Source organism: Physeter macrocephalus, chromosome 18 (assembly GCF_002837175.3).
Source record: "Physeter macrocephalus isolate SW-GA chromosome 18, ASM283717v5, whole genome shotgun sequence".
Classification (NCBI taxonomy): Eukaryota; Metazoa; Chordata; class Mammalia; order Artiodactyla; family Physeteridae; genus Physeter; species Physeter macrocephalus.
Window position 1 is genome coordinate 6353408 of NC_041231.1, and position 18285 is coordinate 6371692.

Here is an 18285-nt window from a genome sequence, read left to right on the forward strand (position 1 = left end):
CCGCGTCCCCTGCATCGGCAGGCGGACTCTCAACCACTGCGCCACCAGGGAAGCCCATGACAGGCGGATTCTTAACCACTGAGCCACCAGGGAAGTCCCACGTCCATGTGATTTTTACAAATGAGGAAACAGGGGCCCACAGAGTAAACAACTTAGCGGAGGGCAGCCGCGTGCACCAGCTCCAGGGTGTGCAGGAGGCAGCACAGGAGCCCTGGCTCCGCTGGCTGGGCCGCAGCGCTGTGCCCAAGCCCATGGGGCTGAGGATCCGGCATCTGGACCTGCGAGTGGGTGAGGAAGGGCGTTTCTCATCTCCCCACAGGGCTGGAGAGGAAGGGGTGCAGGGCCTGAGCAGCCAGGGAGGATCCTGAGAAGGGAGGGGTGGGGTGGGAGGGGAACACCCGGGGGCCCGGGGGAGCGGGGGAGACCAGAGGGCGTGGGTGATGGAAGGAAACCCCGGCACACCCACCGTCAGGCCCTGGACACCTCCTCCTGTCACCCGGAGCCCGCGCTGACTCAGGGCTGGACCAGGAGGGGTGACCCTCCCCTGCTGCACGAGGAAGAGAACCACACGGCCTGCTGAGAACCTCAGGGCAGACCCCACACGAACCTGAGTTCCCTGACCCTGGGGTCTCAGCACTGCTGCTCTGAGTCAGCGGAAGCCGGCCGAGTCCCAGGACCGCCCACTGCCATCCCGGACCCCCACGAGCACACGCCACAGGGACCGTGGGGCCTGCGCGTTTGTCCACCCATTCACCCTGCGGCCCGGTAGGCATGGGCTCCCATGCAGGGCTGCAGGCGCAGGTGATGGGGGGCGGGGGGGCGCCCAAGGAACCACCTGCACTGACCCGGCGGGCCAGGCGGGTTCATGGGCCCCGCCTGCGTGTCAGCCTGGCTCTAACTGGCGGAGAGGATGCAGGCCACTCCCGCCTGGCTCCCTGTCTGGAGACCGCGGGCGCTGGAGCCAGCTCTCCACGGCCTTCCTGGCTGTCAGACCGGGCAGGGCGGTGGGCGGGAGGGAGGGGAGGCTGCTTACCCGCTCCACGATGCCGTGCTTGTGCTTCAGCTTGTACACTCGCAGCCTGGGCAGCGCGCTCTCGGCGTAGTTCTTATCTTCCAGCCCGTGGAGCAGGACGCCGTGGAAGGCCAGCCGGCACGTGTTGGCGTGGATGTCCGCGTCCAGCCTGGAGCCGATCGCCAGGCACAGCCGCGGGCAGGTGACGGGCTTCTCGAATTCCACGAGGGCCCACTGCTGCCGGGGGCAGCGGCCTTCGGAGGCCTGGCCCACCCTGCTGTCGGCCCCACCGCCGTCCGCCTCGGCCGGCACCGAGCCGGGGCACAGGAACTGCTCCTGGAAGAGGTACTCCCGGGAGAAGTCGAAGGAGTCCAGCACGGGCTCACGGTCGAAGCCGTCGGGGGCAGGGCTGAAGAACATCGCCCGGCCCATGACCGTCTCGTGGCCCACGGTGACGTGGAACTTGGCCCTGGTCTGCAGGGGCCCCCGGAAATAGGGGATCTTCTCCACGGACATGACGGCTGCGTGGACCGTGTGCAGGGACTCGGGGGCGCACACCAGGCCACGCTCCAGCAGCCTGGGGTCGAACTGGGTGACACAGATGCCCAGCCGGTCCCCCTGCACGGCAGAGGTGACGGGTGTGTGGAACATCTGCATGGACTTCACCTTCCTCACCACCTGGTCGGGAGCAAGAGAGGGAGCTCTGAGGCCGAGCCTCAAGGCTGGGGGGCCCCGGGTGGAGAAGCCCCCGTCCCGGCGCCACCAACGCTCGCCGGCACCGGGTCACACGCCCCTGGCACGGAGCAGGCTCCACCCTGCAAACGCGGCGCCAGGCTCACAGGGCACCCAGGCCGGGACGCGGGCAGCGGTTACTGCGGCCCATCCAGCACCGCCGGGGCCCCTCTCCTCCTGCTCCACCCCCAGGCCCCATCCCACGCTTTCTTCCCCAGCCCCCTGTTTAGGTTTGCTTCCCTGCCGGCCCTCCTCAGCGCTGCCCCAGCCCCTCCTGACCCACACCACCTGCGGTGCTGTCGCTGCCGGCTCTGGACCTGCCCGCTGCCAGCCGGCGGGCTTCCCCAGGGCAGAGCGGCTCTTCAGTCACCAGACACACGGTCCCCTGGGGCTGCTGTGTGCCAGGCACTGTTCCGGGAGTGGGACAGAGCCAGCTATGTTTTCAAAGAGCTGAGCGTCCAGAAACAGCAACAACGTTACAAATATATTAACAAAATTTATATTAACATAAATAAAACCGATACGTAACATTTCTGTGTATAGATACATGTAACTAATGCCACCATAATCTGTATACTGTTTACGAGACGCTCCAGAGGAAGCAACACACGGTGACGCTGGAGGCGGCCCGGGGGTGGGGAGAGTGGGGCTGTTTGCCGTCAGGGGTCAGGGAGACCTCTGCGGAGGCCACGTCTGAGCCGAGACGCCATCGTAAGAACCAGCTGTGCGGAGGCCAGAGAAAGTCCACTCTAAATGGGGGGACCCGCAGGTGCAAAGGCGGGGGTGGGGGGAGGCCCTGCAGCGGGGGAGCAGGCCGGACGTCACCAGGAGCGATGGCAAAGGAGCGCCCGATCTGTTTGCAAACCATCACGCCGACCAACACGCCAGCACATCTCTGCACCCACGGTTGCTAAATCAGGAACAGACACAGAAAAGGCCCCAGCCAACGTTCACAAGATGAACAAACGTCTATGCCGAGATCCACGTCGCAGTGATAAGATCAAATCTGTGCTGGGACCTCTGGTTAGCGCAGCAGAGAAACGTGAAATCGATTTCAGAAAACCCGCCATCAAAAATCATCACACCAAAGACAACTCCGACCTTCAGGTCGCGAGCACCCCGTCTACGAAGTCGGGTGTGCGGAACCCCCGTTTTCCCTCCGTAAAGGGGGCGCTGCGCTGACGTGAGCCGCAGGAGCCCAGTCCTTTCCTGGAGAGCCTGATACTTAAGTGTTTGTTTAAAGACCATTAACGACCTAACCAGGAGGTCAGGGGGCAGAGAAAGTGAGAAGCACAGTGTCAAAAGCCACAGCCAAGATCAATCAAAGAGAAACATAAAACATCTCTGAAATGGTCTGTAAGGGCAACGGGAAACTAAGGTTTTCAGGAATGCACCTCAGAGGAACCGGAGAACATTATCTTGCACTAAGCCTCTGCCCAGCGAGGCAGGACGCAGTCATGCCTCCTCCCCCCGGAGCCGGGAGCTGTCCCCTGGCCCTCAGCCCCGGAGGCCCTCCAGGCCAGCTCCCTAACACGTCTGATGAAGTACTTCCTCGGCACGAGCCTAGTGCTGGTGGCTTCCCGTCTCCTACAGCGTGACTTCCAAACCTCGTGGGTGGAGATGTCGTGATGAGGAAGACCCTCTGATCAACTGAAATTCCACGGGGGATCAGTGCCCCCACCCAGGGCACCCCCTCTGCTGCCCCACCGGGACTCCTGCTGGCCTGGCTCCCCCGAGAGTGCGAGCGGCCTTCCCTGGAACCTCCCACCGCATGGCCCACTCGACAGCTCTTCGCAACGCTTACGCCCCGGCCTGGACATTTTCCCCGCAGACACGCCTCTGAGCTTTGCCCCTGAGGCTCCTCTCCCTGGGACTACCTCCGCCGGGCAAATTCCCATCCATCCCTAAACCCCAGCTCCCAAGGCACCTCCTCCCCGCCCACTCTGGACAGAGCTGCCTGTCCTCCTCGGCTGACTCTGAGCCTGACTTTCTCTGTGCTCACTGCTGGCTGACAGCTCTGTCAGTCCCTGCCCCCGTGCATTTACTGACTTAAATTACAATCTAAACCAAAACATTACCATCAACGTCTGTCTCCCCACCTGCTCCTCCCCCAGCCAGTTCTCCTGCCTGCCCCCCAGCCGGAGGGAACTGCTCTCTTGAATTTGGCGTGTAACATGCCTTTTCTTTTTATTGATACGTGTCTATAATCGTGTAGATTTACCACGTATGTAGTGCATGTGTCTAATCGATAACTTGCTTTGTGTTGTGAGATCCTGAACTTGGAGTTGGTGCCCGTGCTGCCTGCACCTGCAGCTTACCTGTCGTGAGGCCATGCATCTCACGGTGCACGCAGGCCCCCGTCCAGTCTCCCTTCCACGAGCCCCTGGGTGGTCTCCAGTTTTCTGCTGGGTGTGGTGCGACGGGTCCCCTCCTATGCAGGAGCCCTGCGGGTGCAGGTGTGGGGACAGGGCTGCAGGACCCAGACCTGGACGAGGGCTGCTGGGTCACAGGCGGGTGAGCGCTTGCCTCCGCCAGGTAAACTGAGCACCGGGGCACATCCACCCGGTGGATGTGTCCGCCCAGGGGACACACGTCTTCTCCACCGTTCGGCACTGTCTGACTTCTTCATTTCTGTCCGTCAGATGTGTCTGTCCCCCTCCTAGACCCTGAAGACAGGGCCACGCTCCACCTGCTGCTGCAGCCCCAGCGCCCGGCACGGAGGGCTGCCGACGGAGCCGGCCCACGGCAGCCCCTCAGGAGGGAGAAGAGACGCGCGCCTCATGGCCAGAGCACAGCTGGCAGAGCACGAGCTCGGGGCCCAGACCCGCAGGGGCCTGAGCGGGGCCCGCGTGTTCACGAGCCTCCCGAGGGTGGCCAGGGCCTCGTGCCACCTGACGGTCCCCCCGGCGCCCCAGGCCTAGGGTCAAGCAGGCGCTACTCGAAGCATTTTCTCTTCCCCACGGAGCTCAGGTTCTTAGGACTGAAATAATAAAGATGCCCTAAGAGGGCGCCGGGAAGAGCAGCAAGACAGATAACTGTGCAAATCAAGATTTTAGGGCCCAGACAGGAAATTGTGAAACAGATCAAGACGGGGACGGGCAGCGGGGCACCACGCCGTCGGCCGCCAAGCTCCCCCGGGTCCACATCAGGAACACGAGATCCCACCGAGGACACTAACAAGGACACGTGGATAGTTTCACCAGCTTAAAGGTGGGAAAAAGAGGCTTTCCTGTCATTTCCTGGGCAACTTTGGGAGACGCTCCTGCTCAACTCGCTCACCAAATCCTCGCTAAGACCCACGTGGAGGGGCTGAGGTGCCATCCACACACCCACTCACCACGTGTCACCCAGTTTCCCTCAAGCTCCGGCCCAGGCCCTGGAACGGCCCAGGGACAGCGGACACAGTTTTGACCTTATGGAACTGACTGCTTGCGGGTGGGGGGACGTTAATTAAACCATCAGCTAATGACCTAATGACTCCTGAGTGGTCAGGGAGGGCTTCCCTGAGGAGGTGGCACTGAAGCTGAGACCAGAAGGAGGAGAAGGGACCACCCGCAGGGGCTCCAGGCAGGGCAAGAGCGGAGCGGGCCCGAGGCCCCAAGGCGGGCAGGAAAAGAGGTGGCCAGGGGAGTGGGGCCAGCGCCTGCACCATGAGAAGGACAAGAGACGTCCCGGCGGTGGGGGCCCGGGGCTGAGCAGAGGGAGGACGCGCTCCAGTGGTCACCTCACAAGGTCACTTGGCTGCGTGGCGCGGGGGCGGGGGGCCAGGGAACAGGAAAGGAAGGCGGGAAGCCAGCAAGGAGGATACTCGGGACCTTTCTGCAGCAGCAGCGGGATGGGCGGCGGAGGCGGGGGTGACGGGCACGTCCAGCATCCAGCCTGAGGGCAGCCGAGAGCTCAGAGGGCAGGAGGCGTCGGGAGACACACGAGGGGAGGGCAGGCTGCGCGGAGGAGACACGCGCTAAGTTCCTCCTGGACCGCCCTGCGGCCCCGTCCTCCTCGGGAGCGCCACTTCCGTTGTTCCCTGATCCTGCGTGACCCTCGCCGCCGTGCCCGTCATCAGGAGACCCGGGAGGCTTTACCTCCCACACAGGCCCAGCACCCGGGCCCCTCCGCTGCGCCCACCGCACCCCCACCGCCGGCCCCCCTGACTGTGAGGGTCGTCGTGCCCTGCGCCCTCCCTGCCTTCCAGCTCGCTCTGTGAAAGCTCACGTCCGCACTCTGACTGGGCCTCACAGTCGGTCCCTGCCGTTGCCCTGGTTTCATTTGCTACGACTGCTCCACCCCCACCCACGTCACGTCAGTCGCACGACCCTTCCTGCTCCTCAGACGCGCCAGGCTCCTACCCCAGGGCCTTTGCGCTTGCCAGGGCCTCTGACCAGGATGCTCTTCCCCCAGAGGGCCACATTTCTCATTCCCTCATTTCCTTCCTGTCTCTGCTCAAATGTTTATCCATCCTTGACCACCCCCCCAGCCTGCAACCCAGTAAGAGACAGGACCACCGCCCCCATTCCTCTGTCTTCTTTTGCTTGTTTCCTTTTGTTCACAGCGCTCTCCACCCCCGACATATTACGTATCTGCTCACTGACTCTCTCTCCCGCATGGGATGTGGCCTCCACGAGGCAGGGGCTTTGTTTTTATTTTGTTTTTCCCATTCACATCTCTAGTGCCCAGCGCAGCGCCTGACAGATAGGAGACCTCACCACACATGTGTGGTGTAAACGGTGCAGCACGGTCCCTGCCCCAGGGAGTTCCAGTCCTGGCCTGGGACCTACACATCCTCAAAGGCCTGTGGAGCTCCACACCTGCGTGGGGGGGCAAGACTGGCCCCGAGGCTGGATGGGCAGTTAGAGGTTCCAGACCACCCCCAGGGTGGGGAGCCTTCCAAGCAGGGGAGAAGCAGGGCTGAGGCTCACCAACAGTGACAACAGAGAAGGCGGGTGGCGGGGGGAGGGATGCCGTCGAGGGGGACAGGAAGGCCTTCTGCTTGGGATCAGCAGGCCGGCCGCCTGAGCTCAGCTCCCACGAGGGCTGGCTGCCTGCAGGGCCTCCTCCCGTCCCCCTGGCACCAGGCACTTCTGGGGAGGGAGGACGGGCCCAAGGAAGAAGGAAAACGTCAAGCAGGCAAACAGATTTTCAAACTCAGGTTCACGCTTGCTAAGCAGTTGAGCCCTGTCTGATTAACAAAGAAGTCTTTCCATCATCTGGGTCGGTTATTCTTCATGTAAACCCAACGAGGTAGGTCGATACTTTTACATTCAATTTTATGGATGAAGAAGGAGGTTTTCGATGTCTCCAAGGTCACAAAGCAAACAGGCCGAGACTTGGGACAGTAAGCGCTGGGACGGCGGGGCGGGCCTGACATCCCAGCGGGTCTCCCGACCGCCCGAGCAGCTGGGCAGGAAGCGCGCTGCCCTGCAGAGCTGGGCAGAGCCAGGGGCCGCGGGGTGGGTGCCCCCACCGCCACCGGCGCGAACCCAGAAAGGCGGCTCCAGGGAAGGAGCCGGGGAGTCAGGGCCGCCTCTAGAGCCGGGAGGGCAGAGGCAGGGCGCCCAGCCCCTCTCTCCTGCCCTGGCCAGGCGCAGTGGACGGTTTCAGACCTGACTTCTCAGCTGCTCCGCCCCCTCCGGCCACCCCTGGCGTCTTGTCTCTGGGTGGCAGGGCCCCGGCACAGGACAGGCCCTCCGTGGAGGTCTGTGACGGACCAGGTGGGAGAGCAAACCAATGCCCCATGTGCCCCCAGGCCTAACGCACGTCTTCTGAGCCTCTGCACTGTGGTTTCCAGCATCTGGAGCACTCGGCAGGATGCTGGGCTCACGATCGCGGGGCTCTTTCCGAGGCCACCGAACACCGGCCTAGAAGTGACCCGAGGTGGGGTTCACCAGGCGTCCGTCTCTGCTCTCCAGAGCAGCGTGCGTGGAAGAGCGGGCACCCGGCCACAGGACGGAGACCTCAACGATTTCACCATCGGCCGGCACCGAAGGCAGAGGAGAGACACATCGGCTGAATGCTCACCAAGCGATGAGCTGGTCCTTACCGTTCGCCCAACAACTGTCCAGGTGGTAACAGCGACCGCATTTTACAGACCACGGGGCTGAGGCCCAGAGGGTACGGCACGTGCCCACCGCGTCCGGATCTGCCCATCCTGAAAGCCCCTATTCTTACACCACATCACATGCATCGACCCCACCACGGAGCGCACGGTACACTCCACCCCACGAGGGAGCTCTCTGGCAGCGTTCCTCCGTAGGGTAAGAAATGGATGGGCCAACACCATTGCAGCCTCCTGCAAAGGAACAGCAGGTCTGGGGCCCCCTGACATCCTCCAGCATCAACAGATGCTGGAAAGAAGGGGACTCAGCAGTCTTTCTGATGTGCAGAGATTTCTGTAATAATGGTACCGGCTGTAATGAGATTGGACCCCATTATCCGTTTTCGTTCCATTAATGAGCCTGGAAGCTCCTGGCTGTGCCAACGGCGAGGGTCGAGGCCTCGCAACTTCATCATTACTTAATAAAATGTAAATTGGAGAGGAAAAGAAACACACAAGGTTGACACTAATAAGCTTACACCAGGATCAGTTACTTCAATTCAAAGAGGTTCAGACCGGAGGGAAAAATGAAATAAGCTTTTAAAGATCCGTCTAGGTTTGGCTCCATCAGACCTAACCAATTTGGTTTAATAAGGCTTCAATTTGGCTGCTCTTATTTCTCCCTCTTCTTTGAGCTGGGCCGGGTACAGATAAGACTTCCCCCGCCTAATGCGTTAATTGCATCTTGCACAAAAAAGCCAAACTCGGGATGCTGCTCGGGGAGAAAGCGGCGTGAGCTGCGGAGGCTGCAGGAGTGGGGAGTAGGTGGGCCCTGGGCACTCAGTTCCCACCCGCTTACTTTTTTAGAGAAATGACAACCATTCAGAAAGGTACAGGGAGTCAAGTGACGTAGTAACTACCTGTGTTCCCACCACCGGAATTGACCTCTGTGAGTCTGTCACTTGTACTTTGTCTTGATGTGCAGTTGAAGGCCCCAGTCCCGTCCCCGGCCTCAGCTCCCTGGAGCAATCACCCTCACGAAGTCCTCACGTGTCCCACTGTATACATTTACAGCCACGTGTGCACCCTGGATAGTACCGATTGTTATCTGATACGACGGCGCCCTATTACTGTTTAATTCAAATACTTGTCTTCTTCCTCTGTGTTGTGGTTTTGACATCTATTCGTATTGGGAGACATATCTGTATACAGATCTATCTCTGTATATTCGTCTGTATATTTACGTAGATACCGACCTATCTATTCGTACAATCTATCCAGGTTCTTCTTTCTGACTGCTGCATAGCACTTCTTTACACGAAAATGCCACCTTTTATTTATCTGCGCCCTTACTGATGGACACGTGGGCCGCCGCGAACGAGGCTGCGGTGGCCGTTCCTGTAGCGTCAGCCCACACACGCACACAGAGCGTCCGCGAGCAGGTATCGGGGCAGAAGACTGTGGTGAGGGGAGCACAGCTTCCGTTTCACCAGGTCTTCCCAACTGGCAGCCCACAGCCTCCAGCAGTGCTGGGAGAGGCCTCCTCGCAGACGGCGCCGGCACGGCACCGGTACCGCGGGCTCCGTAACTGCTGCCCAGCTGGCAGATCACTAGGACGGCAGCCCCTCGGGGTCCCTGCTGCCGCCGCTTCACCCCAAGGCAGAGCGGCGAAAGCCCCTCCGCACAGCGAGCGACCCTGCCAGGCCCAGCGGCCTCCAGGGCGTGCTCCCAGGGAGGGTGACACACCGCAGGAGGTCAGGCCAGGCCCCTCTCTGTCCTGGCTCTGCTCCTGGGCCCACTGCCCCCTGGGCTCCAGTGCCAGGAGCTGGGCCCTAGCAGCACAGGCCACTCTCCCCCCGCCCGGCCTTGTGTTGGGGGACGGTGCTGGCTGTTCAGAGGTGGGCTCTGCTCCATGCAAACATCCCACTGGGGCCTAACTAAAGCCAACTACTCCCTGGGGAGGAGGAGAGCCGAGGAGACCTTCCTCTCCGGGGTCCCCGCGGAGAAATGAGAAACACCCCCTAAGAAAAGGAGGAGGGTCTTCAGAAGCCTGGGGACCCAGAGACCGAGCTCCAGGGTCAGAGATGGAGTGGGGCTCTGCCTGCCTGCGTGTCTATCTTCTCCGGGGGGCCCGCCCGGCCCCAAGCGCCCGGCCAGGCTGCGGTCCCAGTGGTCAGTCACCCCTGGGCCCGGCGTGCGCCTTGCCCGCCTCCCCGGTCCCGCCCCACACCAGTCCAGGCCCCTGCCCAGGGTCCCGGAGCCCCGACAGGGCTCCTGACGGCCCCACTGGCATGCCCGCCACGTGCCTGCGCGTCGGGGTCCCTTCGGGGGGCTCCCTTCGGGGGGCTCCCGCGCCGGGCGCCAGCGGCCCGTGGGCAGGCTGGGTCCTTCTACTCGCGGCCGGCCCCCCTCGATACCTGCCACGTGGTGGGCAGCGGGGAGGAAGGGCAGGGATTCGGTTTCTAGCACTCGGCCGGCGAAGGCCCCACCCCTCCACTGCGACCTCACAAACTAACCCTGGTTATTAACCACCCAGGCCTGCAACAATGAAAACCGTAAAAGTGACAAGGGGCCTGCCAGGAAGCTTCACGTTCCTCCTTGCAGCCACCCTCCACGCATTTGTCATCCCATAAAACTTTAAATTGAATTACACCAATGCCTGATTCTTCTGTTTTCCATACGACTGGGGCTTTAATTGTTTTTAACGACATCCTTGGGCTTTTTGGGGGGTAAGGAATCCTTGGGAGGTGCGCCAAGGGGGCCAGCTCTGTCCCGGGGCTGAGCCTGGAGAAGCTGTGGCCGGAGCAGCAAACACGACCACACCTGGGCCTCGGAGAACCAACCGGGCGGCCTGGATCCCAGGTGGACAGAAGGGGCCCGCGGTCCCAAGGGCCGGGCCCCTCAGCCCGTCCCCTCCGCGGCCCCCCGGGCCCCGCTCCTGGGTGGGCACCGCCTCCGCGCGCGCTCTGAGCTTGGGGTGAGCTCTGTAGTGTTTCCGAGCTTCAGTGTTGTCACCGGTAAAGCGGCTCGTACCCCTGGCCCAGATGTCGTAGCAACGCAAGCGGCCTGTGTCCACATCTGCAGAGGTCCGGGGAGCGCGGGTCCTCGGGGGGCGCGGCGGCCCAAGCTCAGCCCCTGGCTCCATCCTCGTCCTTCAAGGGCTCGCAGCCCGTCAGTGGCAAATCTCAGAGCCTCTTCCCGCCCGCTGGGCCTCACTTCTGGCTCAGACTCCCCAAGAGCGCCCCTTCCCCACGTTTCTGCCGGGCCACCCGCCTCGTACAGAGCCCGGGCCAGACGCCGCCGGCCTTCAGCCCACGGGGCTCCAGGGGTCCGGCGTCACCCCTCTGGCGCCCGGCCCCGCCTCCTCCCGCGGCAGTACGGGGCTCTCCCAGCGCTCGCCCGGGCCCGGCACCCTCCACCCTCTGCTCCCGCAAGCGCGCCAGGCCACGTGCCTTCCTGTTCACCTCGCACGCGGGCATTCTTCAAGCCCCGTTTTCAAAGCCATCACCCACGTTCCCTCAGCTGGGTTTAACTCAACACGTTCTTGTAGCGCCTGCTCCGAGGCAGGCCTTACACTTGACCCTGGGAGCATGTGGGGCAGATATAAGTGCCACTTAGGACAGCTGTTATGCCGTGAGAGAGGGCTCAGGGGGCCAGGAGAGGAGGTGACATCTGAACTGGGTTGAAGGACAATGCCATGCAAATGAGACCAGGAGAGTATCAGAAAGGAAAGAGCACCTTCTCCTTCTGGGTCCCTCTCCCCCTTCCCTGGGCTTTCCTTCAGGGAAAGCTCCCGGTGTCACAGTGCAGGAAGGAGCCCGAAGACCTACAGGAAACCTGCGTTTTCCACCGGCCCCGGAGCCCAGCTGCCCTGAAAGACGCCAGGAAGCGCTCCCGCCTCTCCTGATGGCGGAGGAGAGCAGGTGCAGGATGCCGCCTGCCGGGAGCACAGAATGTCTGCCACGTCCCAAGCTTAAAGATTCACGGAAACTTTCGTGTTCTACACCGTAACAGATCCATGTTTGTTTTAAAATAAAGATAAGGTTTGGAATTAACTGCCCTTTCGAAAACTGACACTGCAGGAAACTGACCTGCTGGCCCTGGGCTGCCAGTCCCTGGCACGTGGTGGCATTCACCCTGAAGCCCTGCCGCAGAAAACTGCATAAGGTCAAGGGCACTCATACCTGCTTCCCACACCCAGGCCAAGCTCTGAAATCTCCAGCCACGAATAACCCCAGCCAGAGCCAGCAAACCAGACGGGCTCGGCTGCGGCACAGAGAAGGCCCTTCGGCTCTGCTGAGCTTGGCCCCTGAGAAGCCACCCTGAGGGGGAGAGCTCCGAGGAGCCAGGCGACCGGAGCGGCTCAGAGGAGGCTTGGCTTCGGCCAGCAGATTTGCCTTCCACACCCAAGAGATCTTTCCAAAGGTACAGGCAAAGCTCGGGGCGGACAAATGTCTTCCTGGAAACCTGGAGAGATTTCTCGAATGTGAATTATTCCTGCGTGTAGGCAACCAACACATCTACCTGCTGTGTGGGGCTGAGAGGAGCTCTTCCCCAAAAGCTGTGATGAATTTATAAGCTCTGGCCCAGAAAGTAGGCTGAGGTGTCAATATTAATACTATCTGAAAAGTTCAGGAGTTGTAGTTGAGATTAATGAAAATTACTTTAGACACGTAAGCAGGAACTTTGAATGTGAAAAAGTCAAGGAAATAAGCGGCCCCAGCGTGGGTGGAGAGTCAGATGCTCGGAGCTTCCCGTCAAGGCGACAGCTGGAAGGACAGCTGTGGACAAGCAATGGACAAGAGGAGCGGCACAGGCGGAGGTGGAGGCAGGGCGGAAGCGGGGTCCAAGCCCCGCTCCGCCAGCTCCAGACCCAAGCCCCCCTCCCACCCCGTGGCCCAGCACCACCTGCCCCGGCTCCAAACCGACCGCTGAGGTCCACTCCAGTCTCTGCCCCGGAGCTTGGCCACTGCGCTCTGTCCCAGGAGCCTGTGGTCTGCAGACACTCTAACGCGCTAACCAATGGGCCATCCACCAAGCCAAGCCATTCAGGCGACTGGGGGCCTGCCACGTGCAACTGACGAGCGGCCTCCTCTTCGTGTCCTCAGGACCCCCACTGCTCTGCCCGCTGACTCCTCAGCCTCAGCTGAGGCTCCACTGCCCTGGGCCGCCTTCCAAGACTCTGCCCAGGTTCCCAGGGCCGCTTGTGCCTCCTCCGCCACGGTCACCATCATCACCTCCCCGCCCCCGCCCCCCAGCGCTGACGTGCGGGGAGCACCTACTGTACACCCCGGGCAGTGTTCCAACGACAGGCTCTCGTACATCAGCCAGCTCAGTCCCCGCGAAGCCCCTGAGGGTCCGTCCTACCGTGACCCGCGCTGTCCAGGGGACCTGACGGGGGCCCAAGGTCACCCAGCTCAGCAGTGGTGGGGCCAGGATGCAGACCCTGCGGGGGGAGCTCTGCGCCAGGCCTCTCTGAGAACACACAGCTCTGAGTCTTTGTATCCTGCCCCCAGGGGAGGGGACCTGGTACATCCTCGGCGGCAAAAACCGCTGAACGAACGTGTGACTGAGGGCAAGGGGGCGCGCCTCTGTGTGGCGCAGCGGTTACTAAGCAGGTCCTGGAGTCAGACTTCCCGGTTCAAATCCCTTGAGTTATCCCGCGACCCTGGGCAAGGGGCTTAACCTCTCTCTCTTTCCTCAAATGGAAAACGCCCCTGCCTCACCAGGCAGTTGCGGGGATTACGCTGGGTAATCTGTGTGGAACAGTTTTCATGGCATCAAAAAGCTAGAAACTGTTCAATAAAGATTAGCGATCAACACGATTACTGGTTACTACTTCATCACCAACAGAAAGGAGATGTGCATCCTGGCTCCCGCGGGGTTACCGCGACAATGAAATGATGAGACGTGAGGGCACCCAGCCAGTGCCCGGCATGAGAAAAGGCTTGAAGGCCCAGCTTCCCCAAAGGAGATGGACCAGGGGTTGCAAACTTTTCTGTAAAACTCCAGACAGCAGCTACTTCAGGCTCTGCGGGCCCTACCGCCTCTGTCGCAACTATTCAACTTCGCTGTCGTAGCATGAAAGCAGCTGCGGACATAAAGCTTTATGTATAAAAACAGCCCGCGGGCAGCAGCTTGCTGCCCCTGCTGAGCTCTGAGGCCCGGCTCCTGTGAGCTGAGCCGCCTGGAACAGAAACAGCGGCCCCGTGGCTGCAGCAGCCAGACACGCCTCGGTCAGATCCATCTGTGCCCGATCCGGGCCGCCAGGCACCGCGGGTGCTGCCTGAGGCGCCGCGGCGGCGGCGGCGGAGCCAAACGCCCCGCAGAGCGGGCCGCCGCCCACAGGCCTCCCGTGGCGGTCGCCTCTGAGCACCTTCTCAGCTTGGGCGCACGGCACAGGCAAGACCCGGTCCTGCAGCCGGCGGGGAGACCGCCGTGCGAGCAGAACAGGGTGGGACCTGCAGGTCCAGTCTCCTCATCTGTGTCCTGGACACAAGAATCACACCACGTCTCGTAAAGCGGAAAGAGGAGAATGCACGCGCAGGCCCTGGTTGGGTGCTGCAGCGATTATTATTCCTACCGGTCTCCTAGGAAGCAGAAGCAGAGGGAAATCCACTTGAGATGACTTTCAGAAGCTTAAGGGCATAAGCTTCGTGCAAAGTCTGTTTGGGGTAGAACGGGTAACACACAGGCCAACGTGAGTCATGTTATATCGCAAATAAAAATCGGCCCATGAATATACATAATCCTCAAGGTAATTCTCCCAATCTCGCGACGGTAATGGAGCCACCCTCGCTCACTGAGGCATGAATATTTACCGTCCTCTGGCTTTACTGCTCTCGATCTGGGTTCAATTTTGCAAATTAAAATGAGGGCTGTGTGGATAGAGAGATTACAGGAGAGCCCCCTGAAGCCTGCTGTCCCCGGAGAGGGAGCCAGGCGGGGGAGCTGCTCCTTCCCGCTGGCCTAGTACTTCTGCCTGCAGCGTCAGGAGCAAGAGAAAATGGGGCGAGGGGTCGCGGGGCGGTCAGGGCCCTGGGAAGCACACGGGGCGGCAGTGCGAACGGCACTGAAGACGGGAGCATGTTTCCAGGTGGGAAAGGTGTGCCATACCCAGAGGCCTCTCTTTTGCATGGCTGAGGAGTTTCCGAGCAGCCAGAACAGCAGGAGCTTCTGGAGCTGACACACCTAGGCTCACACCCTGGCCAGGACTTGGAGCCGGGGCATGGCATTTCACCTCTCTGGGCCTCAGCGTCCTCACCTGGAAAGTGGGGATAAATACCGCCTCCCTCCCAGGCCCATGAGAGAATCAGGAGCCGGGTAGGCAAGGTGCCTGCAGCGTGGGACACGGGATGGGTCCTCAGCTCCACACGCAAGGACCAGGATGGCTTGACGGGGCAGTGATGCCAGCCAAGGGGCGACACAGACCTGCCGAGTGGGAGCGACTCCCGCTTGGGGCAACCCTGGTGCAGCCTGGCAACCGTCCAGCTGGGCTCGCTGACTGCCTGCGGGGAGGCCAGGGGAGATCCTGACACTCTAGCCAGGTCTTGCTGGTAGAGGCGAGCACCCTTCTGCTGTCCTGGGTGACAGGGCAAGGGGAGCGGGAGACGGAGTGGACGGCGGGGATGAAGGGTGCTGTGACAGGTGGCTCAGGGACCCTGCTGGAGGCCTGCAAATGTGGGGCACCTGTCTGCCTGTCACAAACCCGGTTCCCTAGGAACCAAAAGCCAGAGATAGTCACTTAATCTGCCCTCGAGGCTCTAAAAAACCAGCTGGAACAAAATCTGTGTGAATTTGGTCCAAAACCCCTTTGCAAGGACAGCGCTACCACTGCTGGAGCACCCATTATACCTGGCATCAGACGAGGCCTCCCAGCAGCCCTTGGCTCACACGGTCCCGTACTTCCGAGGAGCCTGCGGCTCTCAGACTCACACAGATGGGGCTGGGCCAGGACGGCGCAACAGGCCAGACCCTCCCGCGTGCCCTGCACTCTGCCGGGTCTGGGGAGACCAGGATCCGTCGGACACGACCTCCACCCCCACCCCCAGAGCTTCCAGCCGCCGTACAGTCCGCCCCTTCCTGTGCACCAGGTGGCAAGGGCTGCCGCAGGGAGGCGAGGAGGGCGGGGGCTTGAGGAAGCAGCCACGGCTCCCACTTGGCAGGGACTCGGCTGGGGCGGGAACCCAAACGGGAGGTGACGTTTGTGCGGGGCCTCGAGGAGGCGAGAGCAGCTCAGGCAGGAGAGCGGCAAAGGCCCGGAGGCCCAGGAGGACGCATGCAGGGCGGGGAGGAGCCTGTGAGCACCAGGGACTGCAGCTGAGGCCAGAGCCGGCGGTGCAGGGCCCGGAGGTCGGGCCAGGGCTGGAGCCTCCCCCTGCCGGCAGAAGGGGCCGTGAGATGCTGCCACGGGGGCGAGGTGTGCCGACCGCGCCGTCAGCAAGGCCCCTGGGGCAGCGTGGGTGGAGGGAAGGCTGACGGGAGAAAAGACCCAGGGCAAGACGGAGCCAGCCGTAGCCTTGCTCACCTGCTGCGCCCAGAGCGCCTGAGACGCAGCCGCACACAGCAGGCCCCGCTGCTCGGGGTCTGTGGAGTGAATGAAAGAACAAAAGGAGGGTCTAGACTTGGGGAAGCCTGGGTGGAGGGAAAGCACGGGCCACCAGGCCGGGAGCGTGAGGACCCCGGGCCGTGTGTGCAGGGCTTGAGCGGTGCCGGTGGGGCCTGGGACCAAAGGGTTACTTGCTGCGCTCGGAAAACCCTAACCCCCAGCCTGACTAGACGTCTTCTATTTTTCTTTCTGCTTTCTTTAAGACCCCAGATGTGTCCCTACACATCAAACGAGAGCAACTTATAAAGTTAAACTAAATCAAGGGCTTTTGTTCTTAGGCATCGTTGCTGAACTAATTATTCCTGTATGTTGTTTAATGAAATAGTGGTGCCATATATTAAACCAGTTAACAGGATGAGCACATGAGTTACAAGGAAGGTCGGGGCTGGGATTATAAATTTAACTTTTTCTTAAGAAGAGATGAAACGAACGACCCAACTCCCCGCTGTCGAATGTCATGGAGGGAAAATGATGGCACCGAGAGCGCCGAGGGAGGGCCGGCCGGTTCACGGAGGCTGGCGGCACCGGGCCCAGCCCCGGCTCCCCGCCCTGCTCCTCTGCACCCACGCTCCGCGCAGGCCCAGGGCTCGCTCCTCGTCCCCCACGTCCCTCACCCCCTGACCTCCAGGACCACGTGACACCGCACACGGGACAACCGGCCATGTCAACAGCCAGCCAGAAAGCTGCCAACAGCCCTAAAAAGGCGCTCAGGGAGAAGCCGTGCAGCAACCTCCCCGCGGCGAGAAACGTGGGACAGTCCAAGAGTCAGGCCCGGGGGACGGCAGGTGGTGTGGCGCCTCCCTCCTGTGGACCAGAACCACTGCACGTCAAGAGGAAACACTGACACAGCAAACAGGTCCATCAGGGAACCCACCGTGCTTTTATTCCTGAGCACGTGCGTGTGTACATGCGTGCATGTGTGCGTGTGTGTGTGTGTACGTCAAAAAGGATGAGCACGTGCTCTTAACGCTGGTTCTTCCTGGAGAGCAGAATTTCAGGGAGCCTTCACTTTCAGCTTTAGGTGACAGTGTATTAATTTTTCACAAGTATGCATTTCTATTATAACTGAATAAAGCAACAATTATGTAAATATCATTCTTCAAAGGACAGATCCACAAACAAGCGGCAACACCCCTGTGACAGAGACTAGAGCTGAGGGGGGTCAGAAAGGGCTGTACCCTTCCCAGCAATGCGTGAGGTGCTACAGTAAAGGTGTACTTCAGGATCACTCACATAATTGAAATTACTTTAGAAAAATTTAAGAAAGGAAGCATTTAACATAAAAATAATGTTACGAAACAACAAAAGAGCAACTAACCAAGCATTTTCAAAGACATGAGGACGTATCTGTGAAACAGCGATGCTAAAGGCATCAGAAATAGTGACGTGATATTAAATAAAAATGAAATAGAGTGATCTCCACTATATACAAATATATAGCACAGAATTAAGTGAATTAAAGGGAATTCACATAAAAGTGATTGAAGAATTATGGTCAATTTTTCCCTTTATACTTTTCTGTATTTTTCCCACTAGGTATACACTGCTTTTATAATCAGAAATAGATGTCATCAACAGAGAAGAAGAGAAGATTCCAAAGAAGTGCGTCCAAGTCAGGGCCTCCAATCCCGAGGCGCGGGCGGTGCAGGAGAGGGCTGGGCCTCGGGCCGGAGGCACCGGCTGGCCGGGGTGGCACTGCACCCCCAGGTGAGGGCACGGCTTCCAGAGATGGAGCCGCGCCCTCCCGCCAGCAGCACCGCAGGGACCTGGGGCCAAGGAGGACCTCTGTCAGGCGAGGCCCGCGGCCCCTCTGCCGTCGGGAGCACGTCCTGCCCTCTGGCCGCACGGAGCAGAGGCTCAGCCGAGCCTGGCCCGTGGCCCGGCTCTGCTGGCTCTGACCTG

At 60.9% G+C, this 18285-nt stretch overlaps 1 protein-coding gene across 1 annotated transcript in view; it reads right to left on the reverse strand.

Moving 5' to 3' along the window:
* Positions 1-18285, reverse strand: part of LOC102978493 (selenocysteine-specific elongation factor) — an 80956-nt gene that overhangs the window by 27905 nt on the left and 34766 nt on the right. The window contains exon 3 of the mRNA XM_028479623.2: positions 1034-1690. Coding sequence (XP_028335424.1) covers positions 1034-1690 — 657 coding nt within the window. The remainder of the gene's footprint in view (positions 1-1033; positions 1691-18285) is intronic.